Source organism: Gracilinanus agilis, chromosome 3, assembly GCF_016433145.1.
Source record: "Gracilinanus agilis isolate LMUSP501 chromosome 3, AgileGrace, whole genome shotgun sequence".
In the NCBI taxonomy this organism is placed as follows: domain Eukaryota; kingdom Metazoa; phylum Chordata; class Mammalia; order Didelphimorphia; family Didelphidae; genus Gracilinanus; species Gracilinanus agilis.
This window is the reverse complement of record NC_058132.1, coordinates 130,563,858-130,588,610: the sequence shown is the minus strand read 5'-3', so window position 1 is coordinate 130,588,610 and position 24,753 is coordinate 130,563,858. Positions and strand designations below refer to the sequence as shown.

The 24,753-nt window shown below is 34.2% G+C and overlaps 2 protein-coding genes across 2 annotated transcripts in view; one reads left to right on the top strand and one right to left on the bottom strand.

Moving 5' to 3' along the window:
* The window catches only part of NBEA (neurobeachin), an 800,789-nt gene that overhangs the window by 571,659 nt on the left and 204,377 nt on the right, over window positions 1-24,753 (top strand). Inside the window, exon 41 of the mRNA XM_044668958.1 lies at window positions 1,549-1,685. Within this exon, the coding sequence (XP_044524893.1) occupies window positions 1,549-1,685 (137 nt within the window). The remainder of the gene's footprint in view (window positions 1-1,548; window positions 1,686-24,753) is intronic.
* MAB21L1 (mab-21 like 1) lies at window positions 3,979-5,367 on the bottom strand. The gene has a single exon (XM_044668261.1). It carries the CDS (start codon window positions 5,365-5,367, stop codon window positions 4,288-4,290), a length of 1,080 nt encoding a protein of 359 aa, XP_044524196.1. The 3' UTR covers window positions 3,979-4,287.

Genomic DNA, 24,753 nt, shown 5'->3' with positions numbered 1-24,753 from the left:
TAAATTACTCTCGTCTTTTGTTTTAATTCGGCAAAGGAATTGACGCTATGCTGTGCAGCAGAATCGCAAATTGGGTGTTAAACCAAAGTAAAACATAAACAACGTGACAGTTAGATACCATGATACGGGGCTAATTTGGTCTGTGTGCTTATTGTGTAAAGGTGGGGAATGAATAAAGGCAGGCAGTGCATGGGCAGGCTCCCTCCTCCCAGAAACTGCCTGTGCCGGGCGGCCGCCCGAGGCCTGGGAGCACGGCCCGAGGCCCGACTCGCGCCCCCTCCCCTCCCTGTCTGCCTAGCCCTCCTCCTGGGTGCGGCGTCCTCCACTCCCCCGCCTGCTCTGGGAGAGCTAGGGGCTGGGAAGCGCTGAGGCGACTAGTACCTGGCTTTGCTATACTATCGGTATTGCCGGTCACTTTCCCTGCCGAAGTCGACGCTTCGGTCGGAAGGGAGCAGGCCGAGTTCTTAGAACGCTAGGAGGAGAACTACCTGTCATCTGAAAGAGGATTCTCTTACTTCCCGTTTCCGTGTGTGTGTGTGTGTGTGTGTGTGTGTGTGTGTGTGTGTGTGTGTGTGTGTGTGTATTGTTGTTGTATTTGTGTGTGTGTTGTTGTTGTTGTATTTGTGTGTGATTCTGCGCCCGTCCAGTGTTTAACTCCAGTATTCCCAAAGATAACTTCTCTAACTCCGTTACATTACTATTCCTTTCCACCCCATACATGAATTTCCTGCTTCTTGAACTTAGATCTGGTCCCATGAATCCCACGCCAAACCTCAGCTTGTTGCCCAGGCACACTTTCCTTTCTCCCCAAGTCCAGCTCCAGCCCTTGAAAAGTTCAGACCTCACAAGTGGCCACTGACGATTTTCTGGGAAGATTCTTGTTAAAGTTTTTTCTCCGTTTTCTGCCTTAACAGACTCCCCAGGAAGGTGATCGCTATTATCGCTTTTTTCACCAATTGTAAATGAGAAGTGGCTTGATAATAAGTGCATGTTATCTCGAGGTTCTGTACAATTGATATTAATTTGGCCTTGCTTAAAGGATGCAAGACCCAAATACAGTGGCTTTCCTTTTTAGCCCCTTGTTCCCGACCCCATAGCCCCAGTGTCCCTTGAGAAGCTCGACTTTCTCGACCCTGGCACCATTGTGCATAATCCCGTGTCTTTAGGGTAATAGAGTCCTGAGGAAAGTGCGCTTTCATTGGAAAATCTGAGCGCAATGTCCCTTTGCGCCTCCAAGGTGGTTAATACTGGCACCTTAGCCCGCCCTTCTCTTTTTCCGAGAGGAGATTTGCACCGCGGATGGGGCAGCTTTTTGGTTTTTTATGAAATTATCATTTATCCTGAAAATGATACTAGAGTAAGATGTAAAAACCTAGGCAGGGTTTCTTGAAATTTATATTTGGAAAATGAGATAAAGCTACATTCTGGTAAACGCCTATTAACCAAACCTCTGGGTGGTAGTAGTAGTAGTAGTGCCCTTCCTTGGGGTAGGGACAGCGAAGGCTGCGGCGGCCCTGTAGCTCCTGACGCTCTGTGCTTGTCTTGCAGGCCCCGTGGTCCTCAGCACGCCGGCTCAGCTCATAGCCCCTGTGGTGGTGGCCAAAGGAACACTCTCCATTACCACGACGGAAATTTACTTTGAGGTGGAGGAAGACGATCCTGCCTTCAAGAAGATCGACCCCAAAGTGAGTACATGTAGTCCCATGGACCCGTTGACAGCACTGGTGAATTTGTGGCATAATTGTAATACTTATATGTATGGCAGGAAGTGTTGTTGGTGGAGTTCGTTTTTTAAAATAATCAGTGAGACGGAAAGGATTGTGTTCTGCCTTTTTCTAGGTGCAAAGGAAATGGGCGCAATATATCTGCAACTCTGATTCTTTCACTCTTGTTGAGATGATGAAAGCCAAATATATTCATAATTTTAAATCCTCTATTACCACAGCAGGAACATTTTTACAGTCTTTCAATGAATGCCTTTGTATGAACTTGGGCAGATTTGGTAGTTAAGCCAATTGCCCTGAAATCCCTAGGGGTAACAGCGATCTCATACAGCCTCAAAAGACATGATGGGCTTTTCTCTAAGAGTAGGTTTTATTGTAATGCCTTTAATTCCGTTCCCTCCCCACCCCCAAGTGTAAATAGAAGCAATGTGGATCATTTACTGAAAGCTATGTAGAAATGAAAAAAAAAAAAAAAAAAGCCCTTAAAGACAATTCTGCCTCTATTCTTACCATCACTGTTTATCCCGTAAAATAAGAATTATTAGTAGATTTAAACTGTCCCAAAAACTTTAAAAAAATGATTATCTAAAAAATCTTGACTTTTGCATGGTTTGATTTCGAACCTTATTTTTGAAAGGTATGAAACTACAAAATACTTGGTCGCATTTAAGATACATAAATTCTTGTATTTTGTTTATTTAGTATTTCTTTGGAGGGTTATAGAGGAGGATCTGGTATTAGGATTTGCTTGTACCACAGTACTTCCCCACCCCTTTATAGCACAGTACATTTGTAAACAGAATTTTCTGTATTTCAGAATGAGGGTGTAAAGGGAGGGTGGGAAAGGAATCTTTTTGTATCAGTTTGCAGAAATCTTTCATTAAAGTTTCTCAGGAATAATTATTCCAGCATTTTCGAAGATGAATTCTCAATAGAGTTGGCACTAGGTCCTCCACCTAGTCATGTCTAATGTCCAATTCTGCCCAGAGAATTAAAATAAATATCACAGTGGTCTTTGTGGTACAAAAATCATAAAGCAAATCTTTTCATTCAAGTCTCTGGTTGATTTGCTCTTTTTAGCACTTGTTGACTATAAATATTTAAGTTAAGCAGTCTGTTCTTCAAACTCTTCTCTCTCTTCCTCTTTCAAAACAGTTCACATATTCTTTTAAATGCAATGTTTTTAATGTTAAGTAATTTTAATCATTTATAGTGCATTTTATCATGGTCTGGGCATAAGCTGGTTAAATTTCTTGTTGCTTTGGGGGTTCTTGCTGGCATTATTATCAAGCAAAATATTATTGTAGGTCAGGTCTTAATATTACTGGCTAAATTTCATCTATTCAAATGTTAAAGCAAATTTCATGAGAATTAGGCATATTCAGTAGCCTTTGCTCTAGTGATCGTGACTTTTCCTTAAAATGTTCCTAGTGAAACCCCAACTTGGATTAGTAAACCTTTTTAGGTTTTGACCACTGTAAAAAGTTAAACTGTCCTTCTAATAATGAAATACTACTTCAGAAACCAACAGTAGTTGATAATCTTGAGTAGTTAAAGTTGTAGTGGTTTTCTTTCACCATTCTTTCAAGTTGTATTTATTTTCTGTGATTATACTTGCACATTTCTGAGATGTTAAAGAATATGTAGGTTTAATTTTTTAAATGAAGCATAATAACAAATTTTCAAGGAGAAAAAAAATTAATTCTGAATTGAAACACATTTCTCTTTTACTTCATTTATTAGCTTGTAATTAAATAAAAACCAGCAACAGAAATTAAAATCTAATTCACAAAACTAATTATCCAGTGTATTTCAAGTGCATTTTTTCAAATATATAATTCAGATATTCAAGCGTTATTATATAAGCAGAATCCAAATTTCTTCTGAATATATTTAAATAACATTTCAAGTATATTTATGGAATGTTAGAAATAGAACAAGCAATATATTTGAAACAAAAATGTAAACTTTTAAGTTCAGACAATTTCAAAGACAGTTAACAAAAGTACCATGAGAAAAATCTACCTTTAAATGGTATCTCCATTAGCAGAGAATGTCCTGAAGTATCCAAAAATGGCAATTTAACTTCTGTTCACCAAATCACAAAACACCAACACCCACACTTTCAAAGACAATGTGAGATCACAATATTTGATACAAATTAAAATGTACATTAGACTTTTGTTCAGATGACAGCTTCCAAGTATCTTTTACTCACTGACTGAGGTACCTAAAATCCCCGAGGTGGTTATAATCCATTGATGTTATAGCAGGATAGTCACTATCTTGTCTTACAGCCGAGTTGTTTCCAGGTGTTGTGGACTTTTCAGGGGAGTTGTAAAATCATCCAAAACGAAGTCTCAATACTCTCAAGTTTGAATTTTTCTCCCCTTCTTCCGTTCCCTTTTCTTCAGCCCCCCTCCCCATGTTGTGTAAAGGTTAATTCCTTTTTAAAGAAGTTGTTGTTTGCATTGTTAAGTGGAATATTTAACTGTGATTCAAACAGGAAGTTTAATTTTCATCAGGACTTGGGAATCATTTCGGCCCTTGTTAAAATTGTCCTCTAAAGTTTTTCCAAACTTTTGGGATTAGTAAGTATTTCTCTAGCCAGTCGCCACGTTTGTTTGGCAGCATTTTCCAGAGCGGAATGAGGTTTGCCCTGAAAGAGGTCTAAGTTTGGTAAGAAATAGTGAGGACACCGCCTGCACTGTAGGCAGGATATAAGCTGAAGTAAAATCCCATTGAGGCGATCGCCCAGGCAAGATTCGTCCCAGTCAGACTCCCGAGGGTGCTTTTCACACTCATAAGAAACCAGAGTCTTCATATGGTAATTGTTCAGGGGCTGACCTGGCAGTTCTAGGTGTCGATCCCGTAAGGTTTTGAGAATCGAGAGGCATTTCTTTCTGCAACCTCCCATCTGTAGTCTGTTCTCTGCTTCTGCGAACTGCAGGACCCAGGCATCACTCTCTGCTGAACTCTGTTTGCCTGCTAGAGAATGGCACTCCTTGGATAAGAGGTTGAACCCTTCAGCTTTGACCTCTGCTACCCTGTTGGGTCCCGGCCAGGGTATGTGGGGAAGTGGCCAGTGGGCAGCACTTCTTGGCCAGATCCCTGTGCACTTAAAAGCTGGGGTAATCTGCACTACGTATCTATCCCTTATTCTCAGTTTCACTTCGCTGGTATCTGCCACCATCTTTACCACATCCCTGTAACTACATTTATCCACTGCTTGAGCCACCAGCGTCTGAAATCTGGACCTGATTTTCCGAGCCGAGAGGTAACCGGAGGCTGTTATGAACTCCACCCAGAGAGACATACTCCTTTTACGCCCATCGCTTAACTTTAGCACGGCACATCCGGGCAGGGAACCATCATCCACAAAGTTGAAGACCCCCATTTGATTAAGATAAAGCACCACTTCAAATTCTGTGGGTGAAATGACCTCCAAGCCCTCATAACGATTGTCCATTTCATTGAGAGAACTGATGAAACGGGGCTCCTGCACTTCCACTTCCTTCAACACATCCGAAACTACTTTGCAGACTTCTCGGATAGTTTTGGCGATGGCAGCTTTTCTGGCTTGGCATTTTTCATTGTAGTATTTATTCAGATGATAAACCAACTTGGCCTGGGCCGCGATCATGTTGGGGCAGAGATCCGGATTGTACACCGGAGTCTCACAATAGGCTGTGGGATCCAATGCGGCTGCTAAAGCTGGAGCCAACTTCAGAGGAGAAACAGGCTGCTATCCTCTGAAACGTAACCCCCTCCCCAAAAAAAAGTCTTTCCAATGCGCTGTAGCTGTTGTTTCTCAGTTGCTGTTTTCCAGTTCCTTTTATCTTTGAGCCCAGCCGGTTTTAAAGGGAAAGATTACTTTTCCCCACCACCTCCCCCTGTCTGGCTCTCTTTCTCCGTGTCTGTCTGTCTCTCTTCCTCTCCCTCTTTTAAAGAATCCTCGTGTGGGAGAAACGCATGGAGAGATCACCTTCCCAGCAATAAAAACAAAAGTTGCACTGAGACACAGAAAAGCTCTTCCAGTAGTCAAAATAATCAACTGTTTTCGTATTTATTTATGTTTTCCTGTAATCACAGTGTGTGCCAGGCTGTTAATCAAATGGTGTAAAAGTGTTGGATGTCTGTCTGTGTGTGTATGTGTGTGTATGTCAGAAGAAGCTGCTGTTGGTTTGTATAAGAGCCCAGATGCACTCGAGTGGAAATTATAAAGGCAGGGCCAGGCAGGCGGGCGGCCAATCGCCACTGGGCTCGTCACCGCAGCCTACTTCAGCTCAAACCCGGTTAATTAATCCCCCCTCTTGGATATAGACACGCAAACCAAAGGTAGGAGGCTGCTGCCGGCAGAAAACCACCCAGGCTACCTAGATACTTTTGGATATCAAGAGGAATCTCTTAGCTTTGGTGTTACTCGAAGCATATTGACATTTTGAAAGAACTTGGCAAAATCCTTCTCTTCTGCAGTGAAACCCTGGTCGTATCTCTCCGGCTGAAATGTGACTGCAGGTGTATTGATGGTCATCCATCAGTTGATGAACTAGAAGGGAGTTTTCATAGACAAATTCATTAACTTGTGTTTGCTGTCAGATTATTCTTCTCCTTTGGACCTTAGAAACGTTTGTAATTTTTCAGTTTTGAAGTTTTCTTCTCTTTAGATAGCAAATAGCTATGAAATAGCTTTAAATAACATTTACATGTTCCATTGGGTTAAACTTGATTTTTAAGCTAGGCATAGTTTTGTATGCTCTTTTCTGGACTTGTCATTTGTGGCAGTTGAAACAAATCTTTAAATCACAATTGTTAAAGCGTCTGGTGATTGCTGTCCCTAATTAATCAACTGTGTGAAAAAGAAAAAATGTTAGATACTTAGTGAACCTTCCCCCAACTCTCTTTTTTTCTCCTCTTCTGTTATTGAAGGCTTTTCTCCATCATTATCATTGTGCTGAGCTGTGTAATATACGGAGCCTTGGAGAATGCTTAAAAAATAAATAGCAAAATTATTTCTTTGTATAGTTTATTTTAATGTGAACTTATTTCAGACTGTTAAAATAAATAAGGGCACAAGACAGACAGATTGTGGACATACTGGCATATAGCTAATCTGACAATTTGAAGGTTTGGAATTTGGGGTTTGTTTGGATGTCTATATTTAAGGAACTATCTCTCTTAAATGTCCACAATGTTGGCCTAGATTTGCAGAGTATAAAGACTGCCAAATCCTGCCATGCAGCATCTCTGCCTCCTTTGATATACTTCAGAAGGAACAATTTATCATATTTTAAGAAGAATCAAATTTCCAAAAATTTTTTTTTCATTTTGATAATAATTTTTAAATAATTAGGAATCAATTATCAGAATTTTTAAAAAATTGAATCATTTTTAAAGTATAGAATACTCATAGCCTTTCATCGATATTTCTGATTTTTTTTGCAAAGTGCATAAAACTGAAGTATTCATCAGTACAGTTCTCAATTATATTTTAAAACCAAGATGGATTTTGAAATACCTAAATTTAATTCCAGTAACATGCAGTCACATATGTTGGGAAGCTACTTATAAATTTTCTTCTTTCCTATTTTACAATAGTTCATTTGCTTCTTCCCCAAGGACACCCTTTCTTTTCCCTCTTAAACCTCCCCCTTCTTCCCCCCACCCAGAACATTTATAGATAACTGGTCTCAAGAGACCTTTCCTTATTTGTATTAGAGTATTCCTACAGGACAAAAATATTAACTTCTCATTTTGTTACTTTTTTTTTCCATTTATTTTTAAAGATTGCAAAACCATTATCTTCTTTGCTTCCTCTAGTAATCTGTGAAGAGTCCAGGAAAATTTTGCTGCTGGGTGGAAATTATAAAATAAATTTTGGGCTCTTAGCATCCACACATCTTATTTCCCTAGCACTGTTCTTTCTGGTAGGGCTGGAAATTGGATTTTAAAACACCCCTTAAACACCCCCTCTTCATTCTCAATGACTTTTCAGTTACTGGTAAACACAGGGCTACTTTTGTAGAAGGAAAAGGAGGCAAGAGAAGACAAGTCAGAGCAGAACTTCTGACAAGCAGGGTATTGCTGTTGCTTCTCAGGAAAAAGCTGCCCTTAGTAGTGCCTAGCCTAACAGTGGTAACTGCTTTTTGCCTCTTGCCCCCCAACCCTTTGCTGTCTTTTGCTTTGCTTCTTGGCTTCTGCTGCCCTTAACCCCTGTCCCCTTCTCTCTTACTGTCCTACACCTAGCTGCTTTTTTTTGGCGGTCCTCCCTCACTGTCTCTCCATCTGTTTCTACCTCTGCATCTCTCTCTACCTCTGTGTCTCTCCGGAGTCTTTTTTCTGTCTCAGTGTGTCGCATCCCCCCCTCCCCCCACTTTCTCTGGTGCCTGCCGGTTTTCCCATTCTCTCTCCTTCCCTGTTTTTCTCCCCTAACTGTATTTTATCTCAGTGGTCAGAAGTCATACCTAAACCCAACAAGAATCCTCCTTAATGTTTCTCAGTTTTTACCTACTTTAAAATTGAATTTTACTAGCAGCAATTCCTTTTTCCTGGCTCAGAGTAGAATGAACTTACTTTATTTTTCAACGACTTGCAAACCTGCAGAGACTCTTCTGTGTTTGTCTATTATGATTGAAATTTCGGGTTTGACTTTTTTTTTTCCCCCTTTTTTTTGGCCACCTGGAAATGAACACATTTGATTCAGGATGTGATGGAATATGGGGGCAGATAAATCCCCCGGGCACTTTTGGGAGACATTAACACCTACTCGGGGCGATTTAATATGTTTGTATCCATGCTCAATCAGCCCTCCAGTTGAGTTTAATGTGAAACGCGATGGGGATGCAGTGGGCGGGAGCCATAGACCCTCTGAAAAACCCAGACACGCAGGTGGTAGATCTTAGAGATTCTCTAGCCTATTCGGCCTAATTGGGTTAAAACGAAGCTAAACAACGAAACATTTTGTGCAAACTAATTGGTGCAACCTGGGGCTTTTCACTAACGATTTGCACTTTGAGGAAGAAAAATGGAGAGTGAGAAGAGACTTGGGTAACTTGTTAGTCAAAGTGTATGTATTCCAGGAAAGTGAAGCAATTCCGTTTCAAGGAAAGCGAGTCTGCTGCTGTTTTCTGAGCACCCTTCACATATGGAGCTGACAGTGATTTACATAACACAAGATTCACAGATCTGCTGCTGTCACTGTGGGTGAACTGGGCGACCTATAATATTACTCCTGCGCAAGTCCTGCTTGTTGCTGCAACACAGTGATTTTCTGTTACAATGAACACGTGAAATGAATTGCCTTGTGTAGCAAAAACCTTTCAGTTGATCTTAGACACCAGTCATTGCTGAAAAGAAAATTAAAATTAAAGACTTCAGTGAAATATTGTATCCTCTTTCTCTTGTAATTGTAATGTCCCATGAAGGGGAGAGAGATGTTCACTCGATAGAGTTGTTGGCATGTTGGCTTATTCATTAATTCAGTTAAAATGAGGGATTTTCTAATGTTTTGAATATTGAAATATTTTCTGCAAATCATTTCCTTTTTAAAAATATACTTTATCTCTAGTATAGATTGTTTTAAAATAGTAGAATAATTTACCAAGATAACATAAAATGCTTTGCTTCACCTATCTGGTAAACTTAACAAAAATTATCTGTGGTAAATCTTTAGGAATGACTTTTTTTAATTACAAAGATTTTTGCTTAAAATATGAGAGCATTCAATTGTTAATATTGCAGCAAAAGTCTACTTACTAAAGTCGCCCCGGCTTGAAGAAATGAGTGCTGAATTGTTTTAAATGGTATGCATGCAGACATTCTTGACATGAGCTAATAATAGAATGATAATTGTCAAAAACTGACCAAATTGAAGGGAGAACAAGAATCTCATGATTTAGAGACTGAAGTGTTTACATTTGTATGGTATTTTGGACCCTGAGGTATAACAGAGTCTTTCGTTTTAGGATTTTTTTCTTTCTGTGACCCATGTATTGGAATTATTTGGGAACCCTTTTAGTCCAACATTTTGAAAATGTGACAATTAGAGTTAGAATTTATAGCATCCATCTGCCATTTTATCATTATTAATCACAGTACTATTACTATTACTGTAAGTAAAATAAATGTTTTTATTCTAAAAAATTTTAAGTATGGGAAGGAAAGGTCATATTTCCTGAAGTATGATTCCCTAGATATCCCTCCCCCCCATTATCTAGTCCTTTGTACACACATGCTGTAGACAAAGTGACATGTAAATAGCCACCTTATTAGTGCATACATACAGAAAAGCCCAATTATGTTGAGGAATGTATGAATAAAAGGTTTCTATGTTTTAATAAACCTAATTTGAAAAATTGAGTTCCAGGCTCATAAATTTCCACCATACTGTCTTTTCATGTGGGAAAAATAATGGTTAGTTAGTGCATATGCACATATATGTTAAGTGCTCCTGGAGATATTACTTTTTCTGTGTTTTTTCATTATCTGCTGGCTATGATTCTATATACCAGTATTCATGAATTTAAGGGATTTTTTAATATCTGCTTATTGCACCAGGGAGATAAAAAAGAATATGAAATTGAGTTTATTAAATTATTTATCCCTACTGCTGGAGTGGCTTTGAAGGCTCATTGAATAGATCTGATTTCCATTCTTCCTTTCCCCTCCTCTACCTTTCTCTCATACTTTTTTTTAATACATCCAGACTATTTCATCTATTTTGTTCTGCCAGCCACAATACATTTTTTGTTACACTAGAGAAATTTAAGACAGATATTTGTGGAAAGTTTTCTTTATGTGTCACATTGCATAAAGTAAAGCAGAGGGACCTTTTCTGAAAATTCAATTTGATAGCACCTGCACTTTCCTCCATTCCCATTGTGCTGTCTAACATAAGAACATTTGAAACAAAAAAATAGTCCGAAATCTCTAAAAGTTCCAATAATTTTCCAAAGTGATTGTTTCATGTTTTTATACTGACTAAAGGAGGACCCACTATTGGATGAATTCATGGGTCTGTGGAAGCATGTTTGTTTTACCAAATCTCTGAAAGACTCTAGAAACGAATCAAGCATCTCAGATGTAAGTTAGGCACCTTCAACATTTCTTCACCTGAATATACCCCAATAAGTGTGACAAAAATATATTCCAGGGTTGAGGAAGTACTTCTTTGCTTGGTCTAATTGCCTTACTTTACCTATTCATTCATATAGACAGAGCCAGAGATATACACAGATTATATCTTATTTGTTTTCTAGATCCTTTTTTTCCATGGTGATTATCAAACTTCCTATTGGAAGTACCAGATGTTAAAGGGATAATAATTTTCACATTAAAGATTCAATTTAGAATTACATTGTAGAAGTGTCTTTACACTCAGATGCAAGTGAAGAATTGAAGCAGTTATCTGGATCCGAAATTTTTTTTTTTATAAAGGCCTACAACTACTAGCTGAAGAAGGTTTTTGTTTTTTGTTTTTTGTTTTTCTAACTCACATTAACTGGATGACTACCTAAGTTTTCCGTTTCATTAGGGAATATAAACAGCCTCATGTGTCTTCTGAATTTCGTCATTAATATTAAAATGACCATGTCATAAACATGTAGTTGTCATATTAAAATATAAGGTAAATGTTTCCAAAACCTCTTAATATAGTGTATGTTAAAGCTCCTCATTTATTGAACACAGTGAAACAAGTGTTGAGTTAATGCATACCAATTTTTCATTTTTAATACAAAGTAATCAGTTTCATTATTCATTTTAAATTCATTTTGTATAGGAATAGGTTAAATTTTGTTTTGTTTGCAACTTTAAGGAATATTCAGATAGGATATGTTTCATATGGCTCTTTTCTAAACAAATTACAACTAATTTAGTGTTCCTTAATATAAACCTCACCCAGATTTTATACATATTAATTTGATGTCTTCACAACTATCCAGAAAGCTCCTTTTGTGTTAAACTCATAGAAGAATATATAATCAGTAAAGATTTATATGTATTCTATTACATTTGTAGTGGGTCATCTAGGACTAAAGAAATCTCGTTGTTTTATGCAGTATATTATTAAGAAACTGAAAAGTCAATGTTGACCTTGAGGCTATCGCTCTATGATGATCAGCTTCCAGTGACTGCATGCCTAGATTTACCTTTTCATTCAAAAGTTATAGTTTTTGAAGTTGACTTTTTAGTGAAAGATCTAATAATCTAGTGTTTTAAGTGATAGAGAAATGCAGTAATAAATCAAAAAATAATTATAGAAACTAAAAATGATTATTTTATTACATTATCCTCAACATAAAATCATTCAAAGGGGGAAAAGCATAAACTTAGTTTATTACATCATAAATCTTATAGCTTTTGGTTTTTTGAGCTATTGATTAAGTAGGTTATAAAAATTACAATTCACCCAATTATATTCTTCCTTATAAACAGTCATTTTAAACATTATTTAATATACTTACTAATCACTAATACTAATTAGAATCATTAATGTTCTGTTTTCTTCTTAATAATGGTTGACAAAAAATGATTGATCAAAAGGAGTAGTACTGAAAGCAAATGCTTATGTAATTATGTCTGTTTTAAGATCACATCTAAAGACAAAAATAAAGAATTTTCATGTATCCTCAAAAAATTGAGAGTCCAGTGTAATTAAAGTTATAGCTTCAGCTTTATTTTACTAACATTAAATAGTGGTTAATGTTTCTCTTATTTGGCAATCAGAATAATTTCGGTGCTCTTCACCTTAGTCTCACAGGAAACTTTTATATACAATGTTTTTAGACCATAAGAACTTTCCTTGATATTCTTTAAAATGTATATTGGAATACTTAGAATTAATGGTTATAAACAAAAGGAAATTAGTACATACAATATCTAACTATTTCAGGAATAGAAATTATTTAAATATCCATTGTATATAATAAAGAATTTGTTTTGAATGTAGGCCTTTCTAACTTGTTTGACCAACTGTTGGGGTTTTCATGGCCTTTTTCTCAAGGGAAAATACTAATAAAGTTATGTTAGCATACTTACATGAATTAGACAAATGAGAATTTTCATACTTTCTTCACCAAATATAGACTTGAAAACCCCAGTGTACTATGAAGGAAAAAACATTTATGGCATAATTGATGATCTACTTGTGTTGTTCCCTTGGGGAGAAGTCTTTTTCAAGTTTAAATGGTAATTTTGTTTCTTATTTTTCTTGAGTAAGTCTTTTTTTTTTCTAAAGCTAATATTAGCCAATACATATATATTAAATAGTATGTTTTTAAATAAGATTTTTGGAAATATTAATTTGCATGTAAATTTAAGTGGTTGCAAGTATAAAATCTAAGTGTAATTAAGGTTTTATTAATTTATCTTGCTTCTGAGTATCTCCAAGTGCCATGCTCAGTGCCATAAAAGTAGTAGGTCCTTGATAAATATTTTTCATTGATGATCAACCTCATGAGATGTGAAAAATACTTCATATTGCTTTTTTAATCATCAAAATGGGTTTTCTATTTTGTTTTCTTCACATAATAGACAAATTATTTTGATGATTTTTTTAAATTTTGATAACATGCATGCTTCCCAATGGAGAAATTATGTGTTCTCAATAATTTGAGATATTTCCAGCAATGTTTACTCTAAGAATTACTTTTTTCTCCTTTGTAAAACAAAAATGAGCTTCAGATACTACTTAAATCCTGAATATGACCTCTCATAATTTGATCTTGAATAACCCTGACAAGAAGAAATAGCTAATAACAATAGAATTGTTCTTAAGTACTAAGGGGGTAACCAGTCTCACATTTGCTAAATTCTTCCAATTTTTAATTTTACCCTCATGATAAGAAATAAAAATATTTGTATTCACTGTATAAGTTTAAGATGTTAGCTTTTAAATTTGGAAATAATAAATATTTACATGTCCAATTTTTATAAAATCAATTTAACGTGTACGTATGTATAAACTTAAAGTTGTTTTCTGAATTGATGCAGCAAACAAAATTTAGTTTTATTATAATTTTAATCTGCCTTTGGTAGGCAAAATGCATAACTCATTGGGGGGAAAAGTGTTTTTCTCTCTGCAAATTCAGTTCTTCATTTGTTTTGCTCTCCACGCTGCATTAGCACAGTTTTCCCCTGTGTGCATCTGCCAGTGTACAATTTAGCCACGGGCATCTGTAGACCTTGTGGTGATCAGTATTGCAGGCAAAAGCCATATGTGTTTAAATAAAAAAAAAACTCTTTATTTCATTTGCTGTTTTAACTGGATGGATAACTTTTGTGCCTCAAGACAGAGGAAGAGAAAATACAGAAATAATTAATTGCCTCTATTCTTGAGGCAGTTTCATTTTCCCCCACCAATATGGAATGCTTGTCAGCTTTCCTGATAAATGACTGCATGTATTTGCATAGATTTTACATTAACACAAAAATTAGTTTTATTTGTGAAAACTAGTTTACATAATAATATAAAACTCTAGTGTTATTGATTACATTTCCAAACATTGAAGATGACTTTAGAAGGAATATAATTTTCTTATTCTTTCAAATAAATGTTTTTAGATTAAACCATTTCAGTATTTACACTTTCTTTTGCCTTATAGACTCTCAAATGAAAAATGTACCCAAAATTATAGTTGCATTATTGTCAGCAGTTTTTATTTTTCTTCTCTTAAACAACACATAGATTATAACTTTTAGACCCATGCATCTGTAGTTGATCTAACTTATTAAACTACAAAATCACCTTTTTAAACATTTCTAAAAAATGCTTTAAAGCAAATCATTAATCCGTATGACCCACATTATTTAGACTATTGAATATCTTTATAGCATTTTGGACATATAGAACATGGTGGTTATTTAATTTTAATTTATTTCATATCATATTCCAGATGTGAGATTGAATTCAAGGGAGAAACTGTCTTTTTCTTTTCTTTTTGGGGAGCAGAGGGTTATTTGTGTCATGCCTAGAAATAGTGTCTTGCAAGTAATGGCCCATTTATAAAAAATTTTTAATCGAATTACTGAACAAACATTTATTAAGTGCTTACTGCCAGAAAAGTTTTTGTCTTAGGCACTGGAATATTAAAAAAAGACTATAAAGTTGGTCTATAATTTTCATAGATTATATCTGTTGAATTAAAACTTATTAATTATGAAATCTAAATTTATCAAGGAAAAAATGTTTTCTTTTGCCTTGGGTAGACTTAATGAATTGAGCATCTTAGAAAAGCCTTAGAAAAATAAACAACCTGAGCTGTTTAAATGCTGTAAACATCAATTCCTCTTTGGTAGCAGGCTGAGGATGTTTATTCATACTGTATTCTGGCATCTTGTTGTCTAGAGGCAACCTGCTAATTGTGTGCTATCATTGTATTATACATGTTATAGAGAATTCAAATATGTTCACTGATGTTATATCATAAAGTTTTACATAAAGAAATCCTTGATCCTCGTGAAACATGTTGTACTTAATGGCAACTTAAACTAAGAGAGTGCCTCTGCCACTTCTTGAATCTGGGACACCCTGGGTGCCAGCTGTCACTGCTTAGCTAATGATGACAAATGCCCCTCTCTATGCAGATTGCAGAGCTTGCAGGCTGCTGTGAAAGGCAACCAGATTACCTTACTTCAGATAGTAACTTAACCTTTTAAACTCATGTCAGAATGAAATTATCAGCTATGATAGTTTCAATATCTGTATCTCTTAAAACTGAAATCACAAACTTCTCAAATGGTACAGGCTCACATTTTTATGTATCTTCCATGTTCCTTTCACATTTACATTATTATATGCCTTAACAGTGTCAATAATTTTCTTGAATGAGTTTTTAACTTCAAGTGTACAATATTATCTCTTGAACATAGTTCATTATGGGTTTGTCTATATAAACTCAGTAGAGTGAAAAAATAAGTAATTATCCAGTTCATTCAGGCCAAAGGAGAGCCTGAGATTTGGATAATTGAAGACAAACTTTTATTTTTTCACTTGAATGATCCAGGTGATTGCCTCAGTTTTCACGCATGCGTGTGCATGTGTGTGTGTGTGTGTGTGCACGCGCGTACACATAGAGAGACTAGTCTGAAAATTTAAAACAGATATCTTAAATAGCACCTAAAAGTTTCGAGGATTACTTAACTACAAAATGTCTCAGAACATTATACTAACTAATGAATGAATTTATCCAAGTATTTTTAAATTTTAGCATCTCCATTGGAATTATTTTTTGGTCTTGGAAATGATGCAATGTCTACATAAGATAAGTAGTAATAAATAGCTTCCATTAATATTTGATGTTTTAATAGACTGCTGAAATATAAGTAAAATTAATACTAAAAATGAATCATAAAGCTTTATATTTAAATGAAAAATGTCAATGTTTCTTTAAAAAAATTTGTCACAGAAGTCTTCTTATTAAGTAAATACAATAAATTCACTTCTATATTTTAAAGTGCATTTTGTTAAGAATAATGTATTGCTTATGAATATGTTTTTACAAAGTAAAACTATATTTTGGAAATTTAAAAATTGGCCAGAAAATTTAAGTAGTCTAATATCACATAAGGTGAACTAACCCAGCATATGATCCACTAAGATTAATGGGACTCCTAAGACATATAAAGCACAAATATAAGCAGCTGTTTCATTAGTATTTATGAAAGTTTATTCATTTGAGGTTTTATTTTGTCATATTAAAGTTTTACAAGTATACTTGAGCTAGATTATATATTATAAAGGTCAACACTTTTAAAACAGATTTCCATTTAGCATGCATTTAAATAACATTTTTGCATGAAATACACATAAATTATTTATTTCTTTGTGGCCTTTTCTTTAGTCATAGACATCATGATGTAAGGAACATTTTCCAAATTATAATTAAAAAAAAAAAAAAAAAGAACCACTTTTATAAACATTAGGTATAACATCCCTTGCTGTTCAACAGAATTATTCCTGTAATAAAATATGTCTAGAATATAGACATTTAACTAGAAATTTATCAGTGTGTTTGTGTGCACATATATGTGTGTATGTGTATGAATCATGTTTATAATAATGTTGGTTGGAAAATATGGGACAGATAATGTTTTTTTTTGTTTGTTTTTGTTTTTAAATTTTAAACCCTTAACTTCTGTGTATTGACTTATAGGTGAAAGATTGGTAAGGGTAGGCAATGGGGGTCAAGTGACTTGCCCAGGGTCACACAGCTAGGAAGTGTCTGAGGCCGGATTTGAACCTAGGACATCCTGTCTCTAGGCCTGGCTCTCAATCCACTGAGCTACCCAGCTGCCCCCAGATAATGTTTTATAGAACCGCCATGTTATATCATAACTTGCACTGTGTGCTGGGTTTCAGAAACCAGAATCTCACTTTTGATCTAGGTAATAATGTATTCCATCCTAATAAGCTCCTATATTTGCTTATTTATATATGGGTGTTATTAGGCATAACAACTTTTGAAAAATGACTTAAAGGCTATATCTATCACAAACAAAATAAAATGGAAATTATTGTAGTGATTTTGAAATTTTCACCTATATACTCATTCTAGTCTATACCTCAAATTCACTTGGTATTTTACAAGTATATTCATAAATTGGCAAACAGCTTTTCTTATCAGTGAAGTTTAAATCTTAATTATTCTAAAATTAAATTATTCTAAAATTAATTATTCTAAACCTTCAAGGCCATATTATAAAAGTTATACCAAATATGTCTTGTTTCTGATTAAAGAAAATATTTAACATTTATCAAATATTGACAAATATAACCATGTTGATGAATATACATACATATGTAGTTTGACAAATATAAAGTGAATATATAAGTAGAACTACTTGAAAAAACAAACTTTTTTTTTCAAAATTTTTTAAATTACAGTACATTTACAACACAGGTTTTATAATACTGCAGGAGAATTCTTATACATTTGTGATCTGATTTAACTTTTGAAAAAACATATAATTATAATTTAATATAATACAATGAATTGATAATGTTTAATAACAATTTTCATTTATTTGAATTATATAAGAAATAAGCTTTAAATTCTTAATCAGTAATTAATGTCACTTAAATTACATCAAAACAATATTTGAAATATAAAAAAGAATGTGAAACATATTTAATGTATACAAGGCTAAAACTTTTTTCTTGTATTTCTTTTTACCACTGTGTGATCAGGGACAAATAGCAGCAAATACCATTGGAGGTAATTCTAGAAACCAGATAGGGGCATGTGTCCTTAACTGACTTTTAAAAAAATCACTAAATTCCTGTGTGTGTGTGTGTGTGTGTGTGTGTGTGTGTGTGTGTGTGTGTGTGTGTAGATGACTTTTATTAGCCTAAAGTTTTTACTAAATATAGGTGAGTAACTAATACTTCATGTTATAGAATTATGACATCTAAGCAATTAAATACAGACATAATGCCCCATATTTGGCTTTCTAGTAGTTTATTTCTTGAATGAATTACAAAGTCCAATGCTTCTACAAAAGAAACACTCACATACAGGGTTGCCCCATCTGTGTTATCTAGTAGTTTATGCAAGAGAGGAGGTACTGTTGCATGAATCCAAATGCGGAAGCAGTTGTTTTATGAACTCTTTCTGGGCTTAGAGGAGTTTATAAGTTGCCCACTCTATTGTGTGTCATTCCCAGCTGACACATGTGCACTCTGATGAGCATAGTTCAGAGGTAATTATAACTAATGAAGCCTGGAACACGGCTTGTTCTCTAAATGATTTATTTGTATTCTATTGTTTGATTCTTGAGATTTCTGAGAAATAATTTTAATCCATGTAATTTTTTCTTACTTTATTATTGATTGCTTAATTTATATCTATATTCTCAGTGAACATTTAAAATCAATTATGAGTTTGAAAAATTGGGAAGAAGTACAACTAAAATTCAACAGGCATTTGTGAATACCCATAATGTACAAGGTATTATGTAAGATACAGAAGTGTGGCATAGTAGAGAGAATGCTATTTTGAAATCAGGAAGATCTTAATATCTATGGGAGCAGAGACAAATCACTTAATCTTTCTTAATTTGTTTCCTCACTTCTAAAATGGAGATGATAATACCATGTTGAAAGGATCATGCAGCACCCTAAAGGCAATATATATATATATATATATATATATATATATATATATATAAATGTCTGTTATAATCATTGCTGCTGTTATTATTCAGGGAATACTAAGATGATTTAGGTAGTCTTTTCCCTCAAGAAACCTCTAATGTCAGAGATAAAACACAAATACATATAATTAACTTGATCTTAATTAAAAGCACATACTTTCAAAATCAAATGAGAATAAAATTATTTGTTCCACCCCACAAAGTTGAATATCATCTCGTTATCATATTTGTGTTGTATTTCATGTAAGTTCATTTTTGAATGAGATATTGAACATGAATAAAAATACCCTTACCAAATATTCAGTGCCCCAGTGGCTTATAAAAATCTAAGAGTTCAGAGTTGCTTTAAATCCCATGAATTTGTCACTACTTCCGTGTTATAACTTTGCACTCAGACTGTTGAAACTTATGTTATTCAAGTTAAGATTTGATAGTTTGTTGAGGGAACACCAGAAGGAGAACAGACACAGTAATTTTAGTGGGGCGGGGGGGGGGGGAAACAACTACTTTATTAAGAATTAAACTCAGCAAACAAGATACAGAAGTCTATAAAGATATGCAATTTTGGAATTCATGTTCTGCTTGGTCTACTAGTGACCGTACTTAAAACCTATTTTCAAGACTTTAGCCATGATAACTGATGATCTCAGTATTTAAATGCAAACAAACTCTAGTGCTCATATCATAAACTACTTGAATACAAAATAGAATTGAGCATTGTATGGTTATTGCACAAGACTGACATTCAAACACTCACACAGCCCACTTCCTAAAAAGAAAAGAAAAGAAGAACCTTAATAACAAAAGAGCTTGATTATAAGAAGAAAAGATACTGATCTTGTAGTTAGAAGTCTGAGTGATAAATGTATCTAGTTTTGTGAACTTGAGCGAGGTCCTTCTCAGCTTTGGTCTACAGTTCATTTGTAAAATAGAGGTGACATTTTTTAAACTTCAAAGGAATTAGTGATATATGATGAATGTCAAGTTATTTAAAATGGAAAAGTACTATGTTAATGTGAGCTTATTGTTTCTATACCTAGGAAAGCCAGAATCTTAAGAAAGCCTCCTCAGAATGGTTACTCTTTTCTTGCTTAGGTATCTTTAACTAAAATAATAAAATTAAGTTGAATATTTCTTTAACATCCAAAGGATTCATAACATTGTAGTTGGTGCATAAAAACAACCTCAGATATAAGACCTACTTAAACCTCCAGTAAAGTTCTTTGCCACCACCCAAAAAGAGAGCTGTTTTACTTATGTTTTAAAATATTGGTTCTTTGGGATATAGAGATGTATGCAGAATATTCTTTTTTTCTTTACCTTTTCATTTCTTAAAATAAATTTATTTAATTAATTTAGAATGTTTTTCCATGGTTACACGATTCATTTTCTTTCCCTCACTTTCCCCCTCCCCCCTCCTAGAACCAACGAGCAATTCCATTGGATTTTAACTGTATCATTGTTCACAAACTATTTCTATATTATTACTTTTTGCAATAGAGTGATCATTTAAAGTCAACATCCCCAATCATATCCCCATCAAACCATGTGATCAATCATGTGTTTTTCTTCTTTGTTTCTGCTCCCACAGTTCTTTCTTTGGATGTGGATAGCGCTCTTTTCCATAAGTCCCTCAGAATTGTCCTGGATCATTGCATTGCAGCTAGTACAGAAGTCCATTACATTCTATTGTACCGCAGTCTATCAGTCTCTGTGTATAAGGTTCTCCTGGTTCTGTTCCTTTCACTCTGCATCAATTCCTGGAGGTCTTTCCAGTTCACATGGAATTCCTCCAGTTCATTATTCCTTTTAAGTTGAATCGAGCAGGAGGGCCCCCAGCTCTAGCCTGTTAGATTTTGTTTTCTGTCCCCTTGAAGAAAAACACTTTGTTTTTGATTGGTGTAGAAGAGTTTTTACAGAGGAATCAGCTTTTGCTGCCAATCAAGTGGCCATCTTGACCCTGCCCCCAGAATACATTCTTAAGGGTATGTGCCCTCAAAGAATGAGTGATCATTAAAACCAGATTGATTTCACCATAACAGGTTATAGTTAAAGGCAGGTAGGTGGCCCAATGGAGAGAGTGCTAGACCTGTAGTCAGGAAGACCTGAATTAAAAATCCTCCCTCAGAAACTAGCGACCCTGAGCAAGTCATTTAGCTAGTTTTGCCTCAATTTCCTCATCTGTAAAATGAGCAGGAAAAGAAAATGGCCATCAACTCCTGTATATTTGTCAGGAAAAGTCCAAAGGGAATCACAAAGAATTAGATATGACTGAAAAAACTAAATAAGAAGCAGCTTCGTTTCCTCATTTATAGCTTAACTAGACTGGTCTACCTGGGGAATCCTATTTTCCAGACATAGTGTACTTAGGATTTGACAAAGTCTCTCACAAGTCCTTGTAGATAAGATGTGGAGAAATGGAATAAATAATACATTTACATGGTTTTGAAACTAGAGTAATAAATATTTAAAAAATAATGACCATTCATAAGCAAGTTGAAGAGAATTCAAAGCTGCAACATTTGAAAAATGATACTATCAGAAATTCTAAGCCTTTAAAAGAGAAGCAATAATAAGGAGAACAGGATAGTTGTTTCCAGATATTTGAAGCGTTGATGGACTTAATAGGGAATAGACTTAATCTGAATGTCTTCAAAGGATACTCTTGAATAGGTATACCAAGTTGGGTGAGGACTAGCATTGTAATATACTATATTAATCAGATTCTATATTCTATATAATATTATATTAATATAATACTATATTAATCAGATATGTGTGAAACCAGGAGTAAGCATGGGGAAACTTGGTGCTACAGAGCATTTGGATGAAGATTAATAGAGGGACAAACAAATAATTGTTTAACTTCAATGAAGGAAAGACTTGGAAAGAGATTTAACAGTTTAGCACAAGATAACCATACTCAAGTAATACATTCCCTGAAATTAATGGTCACTTAACCCCTATTGCCTAATAAAAATAATAATAATTAAAAAAAAACAATTGGGGAAAATACCAAATAAAGATGAAAAAAAGTTCATTAAAATTAATAAGAAACAAAGGATATTCTTAACTCTTTTGTCCTGCTACATACCAATAAAATCAACTGTTTAATTGAAAGATATAAATGTTTGCAAAAAAAAAAAAACAATAGAAAATACCCAAATTATCAAAACAAGAAATAGAGAATTTAATGAACCCAGTCTCAGAAAAAGAAATTGAACAAGCCATAAATTAATAAAGAATAAAACCTGAGACTAGAAGAATTTGTAAGTAAATTCCATCAAACATTCAAAGAACAGTTCCATTAATATACAAATTCTTGCTAACCAGGAAAAGAGGATATCTTACAAATTTCTTCTGTGATGCTAATATAGTCCTGATTCTAAAACCAGGGAGAATCAAAGCAAAAAAACTATAACCCAATATCCATAATGAATGCAGACAGTTTTTAAATATTGGCAAATAAATTTCATCAATATATCATAAAGATTATATACTATATCTTATTTGAATTTATACCTAGAAATTCCAGTTTGGTTCAATGGTAGGAGAATTATAAAAATAATTATCTTAAAAATAAGCCATCAGATCCATACTCAGAAAAAAAATCTTTTATAAAATACAGTGCCCATTTATTTCTTTTTTAAATCTAGGAAACATAGAAATAAATGGAATTTTTTTGCAGACACTATGATGATATATTTGGAAAATTCTAGAGATTCAACTAAAAAACTTATTGAACCAAGAATTTTACCAAAGTAGCAGAATTTAAAATAAAACCATATAATCCATTAGCATTTCTATATATCACCAACAAAGCCTTGTAAGAAGATAAGAGTAAGAGATATTTTCTTTAAGATAACTGTGGACAATATAAAATACTTGGGAGTATATTTGCCAAGACAAATCCAGAAACTATGTGAGTATAATTATAAAATACTTTTTATGCAAGTAAAATCAGATTTAAATAATTGGATAAATTTTAATTTTTCCCAGATGGGCCAAGCCAATATCCTAAAATTCCAATTTTACCTAAATTAATTTACTTATTCAAATGCCATCTGAAAAAATTACCAAAAAAAAATTTTATTGAGCTAGGAAAAAAATGACAAGATTCATTTAGAAGAAAAAGAAGCAAAGAATATCAAAGGAATTAATGAAAAAAATACATATAAAGGAAGGGGGACTAGCAATACCAAGTCAAATTATATCATAGGGTGATTCTGATACTGGCTAAGAAATGGAATGGTGGATCAGTGGAAGAGAGGGGGTATACAACACATAGTAATAAATAAACATAGTAACCTTGTTTTTGATAAATGCAAAGTTTTAAGCTTTAGTGAAAAGAATTCACTATTTGCTACGAATTGTTTGGAAAATTGGAAAGTAGTCTGGCGGAAACTTGGAAAAGACCAATATTTTAAGCCATATATATGGTATGTGTAAATGTGTGTATGTATGTATGTGTGTGTATACACACCAAGATAAGGTAAAAATTAATACATGTCATTTGCATAAAGAGAGATATCATAAGTAAATAAGAAGAACATGGAACATGCTACCTATCAGACTTATGGATAAGAAGAATTTATGAATAAACAAGAGATAGAGAATATTGGGTTGTAAAATTGACAATTCTGATTACATTAAAAAGCATTTTGTATAAATAAAACAATATAGCCAAATTTAGAAGGAAAACAGACAATTATGGGAAAATTTTATAGGCAATTTCTTTGATAAAGGCCTCATATCTCAAATTTATAGAGAACTTTATCAAATTTATCAGAATATATAATTGACCAATTGATGAAGAGTCAAAAATATGAACAGGCCATTTTAATTTTTTTTACTTGGTTACATGATTCTTATTGTTTCCCTCCCCTCTTTCCTTCCCCCTCCTAGAGTTGACAAGCAATTTCACTGGGTTATACATATATTATCACTTAAATGCTATTTCCATATTATTCATTTTTGTAATAGAGTAATCTTTTAAAACCAAAACCCCAAATCATATACCCATATAAACAAGTGATAAATAATTTCTTTTCTTCTCAATTTCTGTTCCAACAGTTCTTTCTCCAGATATGGATAGCATTCTTTCTCACAAATCCCTCAGTGTTGTCCTGGGTCATTGCATTGATCATCTCACAATGTTTCAGTTGCTGTGTGTAATGTTCTCCTGGTTCTGCTTATTTCACTCCACATCAGTTCATGTAGATCTTTCCATTCTTATAGAAATCAAGCAATTTATCTTTCTTTATAGCACAATAGTATTCCATCACCATCATATACCACAATTGTTTAGCCATACCGATTGAGGGACCCCCCTCCATTTTCCAATTTTTGCCACCACAAAAAGCACAGTTATAAATATTTTTGTACAAACAGAATCTTTCTCATTTTTTTTTCATCTCTTTGGGATATCAACCTGGTAGTGGTATTGCTGGATCAAAGCACACACATTTTTTTAAAACTCTTTGTGCATAATTCCAAATTGGAACAGGCAATTTTTAAAGAAAAAAAATAAAAGTTATACATAGTCAGTACTGAATCATTATTGATCCAAGAAATATAAAGTAAAACAACTTTGGGATGCCCTCTCACACCTAGATTCACTGAAATAAATAGAAGGGAGAAATGACAAATGTTGGAGATGACATGGAAAAATCGAGACACTAATACGCTGTTGGTGAAACTGTGAACTGATCCCACCATTTTGGAGGCAATCTCCAATTATGCTCAAAGGATTATAAAATTGTATATACCCTTTGATCCACCAATATCACTGTCTGTTTCTCAAGGTGATCAGAGAAAAAGGAAAATAATCCATATGTTCTAAAATATTTTTAGCAGCTCTCTTTGTGGTAGCAAAAAA